At 45.6% G+C, this 12,230-nt stretch overlaps 1 protein-coding gene across 4 annotated transcripts in view; it reads left to right on the plus strand.

The window, feature by feature from the left end:
• Window positions 1–12,230, plus strand: part of MYO16 (myosin XVI) — a 530,197-nt gene that overhangs the window by 436,303 nt on the left and 81,664 nt on the right. For all 4 annotated transcript variants that reach the window (XM_030856764.2, XM_060288080.1, XM_060288082.1 and 1 more), the window contains exon 28: window positions 3,345–3,447. In XM_030856764.2, coding sequence (XP_030712624.1) covers window positions 3,345–3,447 — 103 coding nt within the window. The remainder of the gene's footprint in view (window positions 1–3,344; window positions 3,448–12,230) is intronic.

Genomic DNA, 12,230 nt, shown 5'->3' on the forward strand with positions numbered 1-12,230 from the left:
CACCCTGTCTAAGGTGACGTTTTTGTCTTTTCGGTTGAAATGTCAGAATTATACCATTTTAGGTGTCAAAAGAACAATATAAAATGAGAAAAAAAGGCACCAAGTGTTAAGGTTTTTTGTTCTGACTTGTTAATACTGTATTCAGATACTTGAATTATGTCAATTCACTTCTTGGTAATAATTAGCAAAGTTCCAGAATGAGACAATTATAAAAGAATGAGAAGATAATTTGAGTGATTTCATTGCATTGTGTGACTCTGGCTAAGTGGTGGAAACGCGCTGATTTTCCTGAGTGTTTGAATGAGTCTGTATGTCATTATGAGTTTAGTTTACTGCTAAAGAAAAGCTCAGTCACCCAAAGGTCAGAGAACCAAGAGCTCTTATCTCTGCCTGTCCCGTATGCTGATGGTTACTGTGCGTTTGGAACTTGAATGCTCAAGCTCGTCTCTTTCACTCTGGAACTCTCCGGGGCCAGGGCTGCTTCCTTCCCGCCTCAGCCGGAGCGATGGTGGTGGAGACATTGCCTCCGGAGTCAGGCTGCCCCAGGTTCAATCCCAGACCCTTCCACCATCTGTGTCAGGTCCCTAGGACTGCCCTCACAAAGCACCCCAAACCGGGGTGCTGCGAACAACGCAGATGTACTTCTCACAGTTCTGGAGGCCACAAGTCCAAAATCAGGGCATCGCCTGGGCCCTGACCCCCTGAGACTCTGGGTGGACTCCTTCCTTGCCTCTCTGGGCTTCAGGTGGTGGCCCCGCAGTCCTTACAGCTGCGTCACCCCACCTCCATCATCACGTGGCATCCTCCCTGTGTCTCTGTGTTTACGTGACATTTTCTCTTCTTATAAGGACACCAGTCCTGTGGGATTAAGGCCCACCCTGCAGACCTTCTCTTAACTGCATTACATCTTCGAAGACCCTGTTCCCAAGTCAGGTCACGCTTCTTCTGGGGAGACACAATTCAACATCATCTGTGTGAACTTGGGCAAGTGACTTAATTTCTGTGACCGTCAACTTCTCACCATCAAAAGGAGATTATCATCCGTGCCCCCTGCGTCTTGGAGGAGTGTGCGAAGTGACTAATGAAAAGTCCCCTGCATTCATTCGGTGCTCAAGAAGTGTCATTCCCCATCCTCCACTCTCCCAGCCCAATTTCTTCATGTATGCATACTTTCTACACGCATAGGCAATGGAGCAGACACCATGGGATGTGCAGAGATGACCCCGAGCCCTGGGGAAGCTCGCACACTTTGAGGACAGATACAAATTAAATTAATGATTACAACAGAACCTAGAATTTGGGTCGCACACACGTGCGGTACTGAGAGAGGGGAAGATTACCTGCTCAGCGCTTTGCCAAGGGCCTCACAGCAAGTTTGCTGCAAAGCTGGACCTGAATCTTGGTTTAGATCCCCAATCCAGTTTCTCTCCTATTCACATGCATTGCACGGTTATGTCAGTTATCACCTTTGAACCACTTAAACATTATAACACATAGTCCCTGTTTGCCCGCTGATGCTCCGATGTCATGTACCAGCATCTTTTGGGGATGCCCATCACCTTCGGGTGGTCCCTCCACTGCCCCCGTACACTCTCCTCCCGGTTCCCGGCCTTCCGCACACTGCAGAGTAGAAAATCATATTCTTTGCCTCTTATCAAAAAAAAAAAAATCACTGAATACTTCCATCATCTATAGATCATTTGAGACCATTCAGTGTGCTCAAAACGATGAGCAAGATTCTTCAGAGCCGTGCCTCTAGCGCTACAATTCCTGTTCAGTCTCTGTTGCTTGCTATTTTTACCCCCTCCTGTACCCTGAGTTGATACATGAGCGAAAATCTATGTGTGAGAAGGGAGGGTGTTGCTGATGCGGCCGTATTTATTTTGTCTGACTCACGGCGAGCAATATCATGACAATTCTCAATCCAGGACAAATAATACGGTAAGTTTTCGGTGACAGTATGCTAAAAGGATTTTAGAGGGGAAATGAAAGTCTGCTACTGAAAAAGTCACACAGGTGTATTTTCTCAGGATTCATGTTATACCCCAGACCCACAGTTCCTGCCGCGCTTCCCCCTCCAACCTCGCTTCTCTACCTCACTTGCAGAGATAAAGATGTGCGGTGGCCGCCAGTGGGACGCGTCCAGCCCTCTCAGTGCCCGGCTGGATGGGGGTGGTGAACCGGGTGTGTGGGCGACACACCGCCTTCCTTAGATGTCCTCAGGAAACAAAGGACTCATTTGAGAAGATGCCAAATTTGCTGCAACAAACTTTAGATGAAAAGCTGAGATATTTTACAGAAAATAACAGAAAACTTAGGTGATTTAATTATCACCTTTGAGTTCCCAGGGCAGCCCAACGTGTGAGGATCATAAACACACCAGATGCAGTTAGATTTTTTTCTCATTTCTCCTGTCTCTCTCCTTCCCCCTCTTCCTCCCCCTCCCCTTCCTCCCCTCCCCCTCTTCCTCCCCCTCCCCTTCCTCCCCCCTTCCTCCCCCTCCCCTCTTCCTCCCCGTCCTCCTCCCCCTCCCCTTCTTCCTCCCCCTCCTCCTCCCCCTCCCCTCCCCCTCTTCCTCCCCTCCCCCTCTTCCTCCCCCTCCCCCTCCTGCTCTTCCCCCTTCTCCTCCTCCTCCTAATGTGGTTTGGCTTCCATGTCAGGCTAAATGCCATAAGTGCAAATGAAAATTTCACATAGATTTTTTTTAATGGGTCATATAATTTTGAAAGGCATTTTTTTTGGAAACCCATAGGAAAACTTTATATAGTCATGAATTTCAGCCAAAGAGCGAAATTTAATTATTCTGAGGAACTTTCCAAAAATAAAATGTCCTTCTTTTAAAATACTCAGTATCTACTCCATGGGGAGGAAGCTTCTCTACCTCTCACTTAAATAAAACTTTTGGGTGTTCTGGTGTCCCTTTATTATAGATACTAACTACCTCTAGATTCACTCTCGAACACTAACAGAGAATGTGGGAATACCTTCAAAGGTGTATTTTAAGAGTATTCTACGAATTTAAATGAGAACTAATAGATTCATATTCTTCCTCTTCGAAGTTTCATTTGATAAATGGTTTGCATCACTCCTGATAATATTAAAGGTACATTACAGGATTGGGAGATATATTTGGTTCCTTTTAAAATCATTTTCCTTGTAAAGGACAAGGGCTGTTTCCTAGTGGTCCAATGTGAAATGCACAATGGATGGAGATTTGGGGGCACGTAGGATAAAGTAAGAATGGGAAAAGTTTAAGAAACAGGGTAACAAAGGCAACCCTGTTGAAGCTAATCCTTTGATGACCAATTCAGTCATGGCTTTCCTGTCCCCACTGCTTTTTGCAGGTATAAGCCCTTGGCCGAGACCCTCCCGGACGACAAGAGGATGCTGCCGGCCGAGGAGAGATGCCGACTGGCTCTGCAGCAGTGCCCGTTACCAGGCTGGCAGGTGAGTGATCTACAAGCTCCTACCAGAGCAGTTGGGGTTTCCAGTAGCGGGGCCGAGTCCCCACGGGGAGCTGCCCCAGTCTCACTGGCAAAAACAAATTGCTGTGATGTGTTTGGCAAAGAGAGATGCTAAGTGTAGTCCCTGGAAGCATATCAGTCCTTCTGACTCACCGGTTTCATCAGCAAACGCAGGATGCAGGAAGCTCGGAGCCTCTGTTTACAGTGCGGGGAGAAGTCCGGAAGCCCCACTAAGTTTGCCCACATCCCAGACCCCAGTGCTGGTACCAGAGCTTTCTGGAGCGTCTGAAAGGGAGCAGAAGTCGGAGGAACCAAAACGGGGGGGATTGGAAGAGCTCAGGGGTCTGCTGGAGGGATAGCCAGGCTCCCAGAAGGAAGAAGGAACAGGAGACAGAAGAGCAGGGAGATGCTCCCCACAAACACTAGGGCACAGTTTGGATTTTGTTTAATCCCTGAAGCAACTCAGAATGCCACCGTGACTAGGGTTAGGAAGAGAAAGAGGAATTTGAAAAGGAAAAGAACTGAGAAGGTAATGTTAGAGCAATAACAGGAAACAGAATAGAGTCCACCACACCAGGAATTATTGCAGGTTCCTAGATATAAAACATCTGCAAGTGCATTGGTGGCAAAGAGCTTGGTGGCCAGTAGCTTTGGCAAAACATAAGCATTACTGGAGAGCAGACATACATCTCATTTTTTAAAAATGAGAGGGAGATAGAGCATCTTCAAGTGAAAATGCATGATAGTTGATGAGGCCAGAAAAGAGTACGTCAGTGCAGAAATGACATGAAGAGAAGGTTCAGAATTGCTGACGTGTCTGAAAGCGGCCCCATGTGGGTAAGACAGGTATTGAATCCTGGATTGACACTAACACCCTTATCTGTCTACGACGAAGAACTAAGAACCTCGCATTTTAGCATCGATGAGTAACGTTTTCATCGTCTGTGCCACCCAACCTCTTTCTTTATTATCCTGTCCCCTGTTCTTTCCTTTTTTTACCTAATAATGGAGTTGAGCTTCAAATAGCGGTCTGAAGGAGGACGCTCACACAGTCGGTAGTAGGCATGAATGCACACTTGTGCCAAAAGATTGGATAAAAAAAGGAGGAAGGAGGACTTGCTAACACAGAGTGATGTCAGCTAGCCCCGCTCCAGTCAGTGGCATAAGATGTGGGCTCACATGCAGAATTGTTCCACAAGCCTGTAGGCGGTGAAGTTATTTCAACTGACTCATTGTCAGAACTTTTAAGCCAGTACCTGAACACTAGTGTTTCCTGAATATAGAACACGAAGATTTTCTCGTTGCATTTTGTTCCTTAAAAAAACACAGATAAGAATAATTTACTTTATTAATGTTGAGAAAGAAGGTTGACTTGTCGAGACAAAGTGAGGGAATCTGGAAGAATTCTCCACTGTGAGAGTGACCAGCAGGGACCATAACACCTGACCAGCCGTCGTTCCTCCGAGACACCTGTGTAGAGTGTGAGGTCAGACGTGAGGCGGCAGGGGGCTGGGGAGCAAGCCAGTGCGCGTGTGCTAGGACACTTGACAGTGCAGCTGGGGACGGTATGACACTGAATCCCACATACATTGGGACTTCGAAAAAGTGCATCAAAATGCAGAAGAGTTCCCATTTCATTACACTAGTTTATTTTCCCTCACTCTTTATCTCCCCAAAGGAGGCCAAAAATACAAGACAGAGAAAAAAAAGAAAGGTATTCATTTGCTGATCATGTTTGCTTATACGTTCCCTACGGAATAGTTAGGAAAGACAGCTTTCTCCAGCTTCTCCAAGATGTAACCTTTCATATACTTGATGCTATAAGGCAAATCACTGACTTCACAGAAATAAAGCTTATTCATGTTTCACTCTTGTGCTAGTCAAACAGCAAATGAAGTTTTTTAAAAAATTATTTATTTCTGACCTAGAAAGGCAGACCCCTCCGTTTCAGAAACAAAGCATTTGTTCGAAACGCAGTGATAGTTACAGGCAGAGTTGTTGGCGCTATCTTCTGGTTGGTTAATGAAGACGAGGATTAACTAGGAGCTGTTTGAAACAACAGCAGGTCGTAACGGGTGGTTCTTGTATGGGCAGATCTGAAATTGCTGAGTCCAACGTACACTTCCTGTGAAGCCGCCCGTGTTCATCCTTTGGCTGGGTGGTTAGCGTGAGATTAATAGCTATTCTTTTTTTTTTTTTTAAAAGCTTTTTTTTTTTTTTTTTTTGCGGTATGCAGGCCTCTCACTGTTGTGGCCTCTCCCGTTGCGGAGCACAGGCTCCGGACGCGCAGGCTCTGCGGCCACGGCTCACGGGCCCAGCCGCTCCGCGGCATGTGAGATCTTCCCAGACCGGGTCACGAACCCGTGTCCCCTGCATCGGCAGGCGGACTCTCAACCACTGCGCCACCAGGGAAGCCCAATAACTATTCTTCTCCAAGGTTTTTAGAAGCGATGCTAGAACATAAAGGGATCGGAGTCATCCTTTGCTGCGTGAATCTGCGTAGAGTGTTAGCTAGAAATTCGATTCTCTTAGCTAAAAATATGATCCTTTAACTGTGGCCCTGATGGGTCTTGGGGATCTTGTGAGAGGGCTTCCTTTCTCCCAGACATCGATCAGAGCCTGTGCAGGAAAGCCTCCGCGTCATCCGTAGCGGCATTCTAGCCCCATCGTTCCTGCTCTTTTGCGCGTTACAGCAATTCCATCAGCGGTGCTGAACCCCGGGATTTCCTTCTGTTTCAGACGAGGAGAGACGTCTTCCCTTCAGTGTTGTGCGTTTGTTTACCAATCCACGTGTGCTGTTTATTGTTTATGTAGCCGTGGGTTTGGAGTCGGTACGTGAGGCCCTGGAAATCCTGATATTTCATAAGTAACGCTTCCTCTCGTCCTTGGAATTTGTTACAACTATTTATAGGGTTTGTTTTGTTTGCCTTATTTGAGTTAAGCCCTATGACAATTCCATGCAGAAGAAGGAAGGTAGGCAGTGAACAGGAATAACCTCATTTCAGACATGAGGAGGTCGTCTTAGAGCGAGGCGTACTGATCAAAATACAAGGTGCGGCGAATATTCCGTTTCGGTGGGGAGGCCCCTTTGCTGGGACCAGACCCGGGTCTTCTGTGCTGTGTTCTTTCCACAGCACTCGCCTCGATCTGCCCCTTTTAATGTAGCTACCGAAAGCCCCTTTCCTCAGACTACAGAACTTGAAAGGCATGGGTTATGCGTCCCGGCCTGAGCTCCGATCAGAGGCACTGGTAGCTTCGTTTATGAGTCTGAGCTCCGATCAGAGGCACTGGTAGGTTCGTTTATGAGTCTGAGCAGACTGCTTCCTGTAGTTCGTGTCTTTTTTCTGTTTCTGATTCGCCCAGTAGATGGAGGTAAAACAAGCTGGCTGCTTCCCGTTGCTGGCGATTCTGATCGGAATGTTTCTTATGCACGCGTCAGCCCACTGACCCTTCAGCAGCCAGGGCTTTTGGAGGCTAGGTCCTGACTGCATTTTGCAAAGAAAAGGAGGAGAAGGAGAAAGGGAGAAAAGAAGGAATTGGACTCAAGGGAAGAAGTGTTTGACTCTGTCCAGTGTTTAATGTCAGCTCTAGTGTGAGAGCGGAGACCTAGATGCTCCGGGCATCCGGAGGAAACAGCAGGTGTGGTGACGATTCTCAGGCCAGATGCGAGTCCAGGGGACGCTCGCCTCGGTTCACCCCTTGGGCAAAGGCAGGTGGAGAACAGCCCTGCTGAAGCGTGCAGGTTGCCAGCTTTGCTCGCGACCGAGCCCCCACCTCCGTGTCCTCTGCTTGTTCTCACTCCTGAGGTTACCCACCTTCGACCACGTTGCTGCCTGTCTGTCCTCCACCAGCGAGGAAGTGCATCCTTGGAGGCCGCGGCTGCCCGGTTTGCTGCTGTGTCTCCAGCACAGGTGACGGAAAGATGCAGGCAGACACTGTGCAGATTTGCAGGGCCAATAAGTGAGTCTGTGTCAATAAGAAGCCACCAAACCTACGCCTATAGTTTAGATACGAGTATACACAGACATATAGAACCTGGAACCTGGAACCTGTTAGAACCTGGAACAATTCACAAAAACCTAACAGTGCTCATATCTGGGGAATGGTTTTGGAATGAGAATCAAATGGAATTTTTAGCTTGTATCTATGTTTAGAAGGTACATGTATCTATGCATTACTCCTGTAATTACAAATGACTTTTAAAATTTGTAGCCACTCCCTAAGTACAATTTAAGTGGAATATTGTGTAGGGTCAACTTAATTATTTTAAGCTTTTATGAAAAAAACGGTAAGTCACACTGACAGTGCTTTCCCTAAAGCAGTTTTGTTTCCAAATAATAATTAAGCTATTGCATAATTTACACCCCCGGCCCTTTCTTCTCAAAGGCATCTTCACAGGATTCGAACGGGTCCCCACAAGTTCGGGCGGACTCACTCAGGCCATTACTCCCTTTACGTACTCAGCATCACCGTTTTAACAGAAGGGGGTTTTAATTTAACGAAAAGTGGAGAAAAATCATGAGGCAGTGATGGTTGGAAAAGCATCCTGTTCGGTGGTGGTTTCTTGTTCATGTTGATGAAATGACATATTTTAAAAATATGCTAAAAATATGCTGAATCAGAGCTTTATCCTTATTTCAAGGCAGAATTTAAGTTGCTCAAAAAGAAGTAGAAGGTTCTTGAAATGATTTGAGTGGACTCTACATGACTGCCTTCCAGGACTGTATTCTGTCTCACCAGAGCTATATTTTTCTTTATGAAACAAAGAGCCTGTGGCGTACTTTGTTTGTGGTGAAAAAAAAAAAATCTACACAGTTTGAAAACAAGTGAAATTAAGCTGCTAGTTATTAACCTTCTACTATTTGGTGTTTTTTAAATTATTCAGGTATTTCATTTATTTGAATATATACATTTTTAATTCAGTCCCACTTTAAAGGGTAACTTTAAAAATAACCCCTCCGGACCGTGTACATTTAATCAAACACTTTCTGCCCTGATTTCCCCCAGCCACAGACCAGCGACCGGCAGGCACTTTGGCTCACGTGAAACATGCGTGTTTTGCCATGTTATGTCATTTATATAAAGGGAAAACTTTTGAAACTAATTCTAAGTGGAAAAATAAATGGTATCATCTGATTTTCACACATTTTATATGAATCGACTGGTTAGAGGATGCTTTCTTCTGTGAAGTTATTTGAATGCTATATTCATTTTAAAGCCATCTGGAGGGTGACGAAGAGAGAAACAAATCTGTTAGAGCCCGTTCATGGGTGCCAGGGGTGCCGTGCAGCCCCCAGCACTCGTAGGGCCCAGGGGGAGCCGGGCTGGGGGATGGCTGACCCCCACTCAGCAAGGCTTTCACAGGGATAGGTTGCCCTGTCGTTCCAGACTTTTCTAGAACTTTGGGGTGAGAGGAGCTTTGCGGACAAGCAGAGTGTCCTGTGTGACACCTGTTGCAGGACAGCGTGGAAGGAGAAATTTTGATGATAACCTGAGAGGGACTTCACGTTTCCTCTAAGGCTGTACGAATGGGGGGTGAGACACGGGAAGGCTGCCGGTGACTCGCTCAAGATGGTACAGACAGGAAGTAAGAAACGCAATTAGAACTTGAACTTGACCTCAACGACCCACCTGATATGATTCTTGCCCTTGTGTGCGTGAGAGAGAAAGGAAGAGAGATCTGAAGGAAGTAACAAAGGGCAGACTCCACATTCAATGAAATACACGTTTCCTGTTTGTGCTTATTCACTAACAGAAACAATGACAGGACTTCCCTGGCGCTACCATTGCAGGGGGCGCGGGTTCGATCCCTGGTCAGGGAACTAAGATCCCACGTGCCAAGTGGCGTGGCCAAAACCATAAATTAATTAATTAAAAAACAATTATAATAATTATTTTCTTCATCATCATCCTTTAATGTAATTTTCATTCCTTATATCTTCTCATGTAAGGCATGGCCTAGATTCCGCTGCATGTCTCTCTAAAATATACAGCCTTGGAAGGATTCACTCTGACAGTACCAAGAATTACAAGATTAACGTAACGTTAAATAAAATCATTGGATGAAGGAGTGATTATTTCATTAATCCCAAATAGTCCAGTAGAGAAAAGATGATAAAAGAAAGAGCGAGAAACTGTTAAAAGTTTTAAACATGCTCCACTTTCTGTACATCTTTGAAGACGAGACCATTGTATAAGGGCCCTTGGCTCTCATTAGGACAATAAATTAATGGTTTATAGCCTTTGTTTTATTACTCGAGGGGCACTTCATAAATCAACCGTAAGTTCAAGCTAGAAAATAGCCTATAAAATTACTCTTTCTCTCATATTCCTCCTCTTTCTCTGGCATTATTAATGTTGAAAATAATCAAAATTAGGGATCTAAGAGTCTCTCTTGGTACTATGTGCGTTGTGACTGGGAAGTACTATATATATGCACGTATATGTGTTTCCTTTTTTCTCGTGTACTAAACACGTACGTATACACATATATATGAATATAATTTTGTTATAGTGTTCAATCTTTACAAGAAACTTGAAAATTAGAGAAGAAAATATAGATCACCCACAACTGAACTACCTAAAGATAATTACTCCAAACCCTTGGTGTGTATTCACTCAGTATTTAAAAATAACATTACAGATGTTTGATTCTTGGACAGTGTGTCTCCCTTTTCACTCTGAACTTTATTGAGGACAAATATTGCATCTCTTTTTTTCTTATATATTTTCACACACACGTGTGTGTGTGTGTTTCACGATCACGTCTCCTGGGGTCTGGGTCATAGTAGACAACCAGTGTTTGTTGAATGAATGAACGAACGAATCTCCTACCTGTTATCACGTTTCTTTTGGAAATGGAAGTATCCACAATCGAGTCTGGCTGATACGTGCGATAGTCCTTTTTTAAAGTCATTTTATGTTTTCCCTCTCAGCCTCATTAAGCAGAAGGCTCAGTGTAATGTCTGGCACTCAGCCGTTGCTAAGTGAGAACAGGGTACGCCTATGGCTAATGCCATTTTCAGGTCTTAGGAATCAATCTACTTTCTTGTAACTCCAGGTCAACAGCCTTACTGAGCATCGTTTGTGTCCTGAAATTACACAGGCAGTTGTGATGCAATGTTAAGGAGGAATGGCCTGTCCCCCTCACAGGGGTCTTACAGTCTAGTCTGGAGGGGGATGGGAGGTCTGTACCGTGGGCAGTGAACGAATAAATAATTACAGGTTAGGGTCCTGTAACTCCTCACTGGTAGGGAACCAAGGTGGACACTGTGATGGTGAATCCCAGGGCCGCTCAGGTGGGCGGCCATCAAAACAGGCATCTCCACAGCCACCACGTTCAGGCTGAGACCTGAGGGCTGGCAAGGAGCCAGTCACGTGATGGGGCAGGAAGCAGGGTGGGGTGGGAGCCCTCTGTGCTGTCCCAAGGGGAGGGCAGCCCAAGAGAAGAACTCAGATGGGAGCAGGATGGTGGAGCCCCGAACACCCACCAGTGACAAGGGGAGAGACCACACCGTGGGGCAGAGTTTCTCAGCCTTTGTTATTTCACTGTTGCTCCCCTCCATGGAAAAAAATGAATGAGGGAATGGGACTGGAGGACAAAATCTTAGCTGTTACAGTAGTTTGTGGCCCTTCAAGGATCAATCTTCCTGGACAAGCTTGGTTCTTGACAACTACTGAAAGAATGGTGGTCCTGCCTACACCCCATCCAAGTCCATCTCTTCTGCATCAGTCTAGTGTTCCCCACTCCAGACTGAGGTGGTCATCCAATAAGCCCTTATTAAGCATCTGTTGTATGCCACCAATCTTGTCATAGCTAAGCGGGGTTTTGCCCATCAGAAGCCAACGTCACCCTCTGAGGCAGAATCCACCTTGCTGAGAATGGACGCTTAGAGGGACACAGGGGCCAGAACCAGGGGGACTTGTATGAGCAAAGCACAGTGTTCAAGTTCAACGTGAAGCCACTGATGAGCTTTAAGGAGGGTGTTAACATGATCTGATTTAGGCTTTAAACATGAAAAAACGTATCAAGCAAGACTAGAGCTGGGAAGCCAGGCAGTGAACTTAAGGTCGTGACCTACGTGAGACAGAGCAGAGGTAGACGGATAGAGACGGTAGCTGAGGCAGAGAAGGGACGGAACCTCACAGGGACCTTCAGACAACAGTCTTATCACATTTAACTGACTCAAAGAGTGAACTCTCCTTTAAAACCGGCACATTAGTTTAGGTCAGGAATGGGCTCCAGCTCTTCTGTGCAGGTGTGAATTTGCTGCACAAAATATGTGTGGCGCTCCAAAAGATGGAAAAGACCATATGATATTGCTTATATGTGGAATCGAAAAAGAAAAAGAAAAGAAAAGGTACAAATGAACTTATTTACAAAACAGAGATAGAGTCACAGATGTAGAAAACAAACTTATGGCTACCAGGGGGGAAAGGGAGGGGGAGGGATAAACTGGGAGACTGGGACTGACATATGCACACTACTATATATAAAATAGATGACTAATAAGAACCTACTGTATAGCACAGGGAACTCTACTCAATACTCTGTAATGGCCTGTACGGGAAAAGAATCTAAAAAAAGTGGATGTATGTATATGTCTAACTGATTCACTTTGCTGTACACCTGAAACTAACGCAGCATTGTAAATCAACTCGACTCCAATAAAAGTTATAGAAAAAGGTGGAAAGGACCTGGCCCTGCTGGAGTTGAAAGCAGAAGACAGTTCATGAAAGTAAACATAGATGAGTCTCAAAGCAAGC

Source organism: Globicephala melas, chromosome 18 (genome assembly GCF_963455315.2).
Source record: "Globicephala melas chromosome 18, mGloMel1.2, whole genome shotgun sequence".
Classification (NCBI taxonomy): domain Eukaryota; kingdom Metazoa; phylum Chordata; class Mammalia; order Artiodactyla; family Delphinidae; genus Globicephala; species Globicephala melas.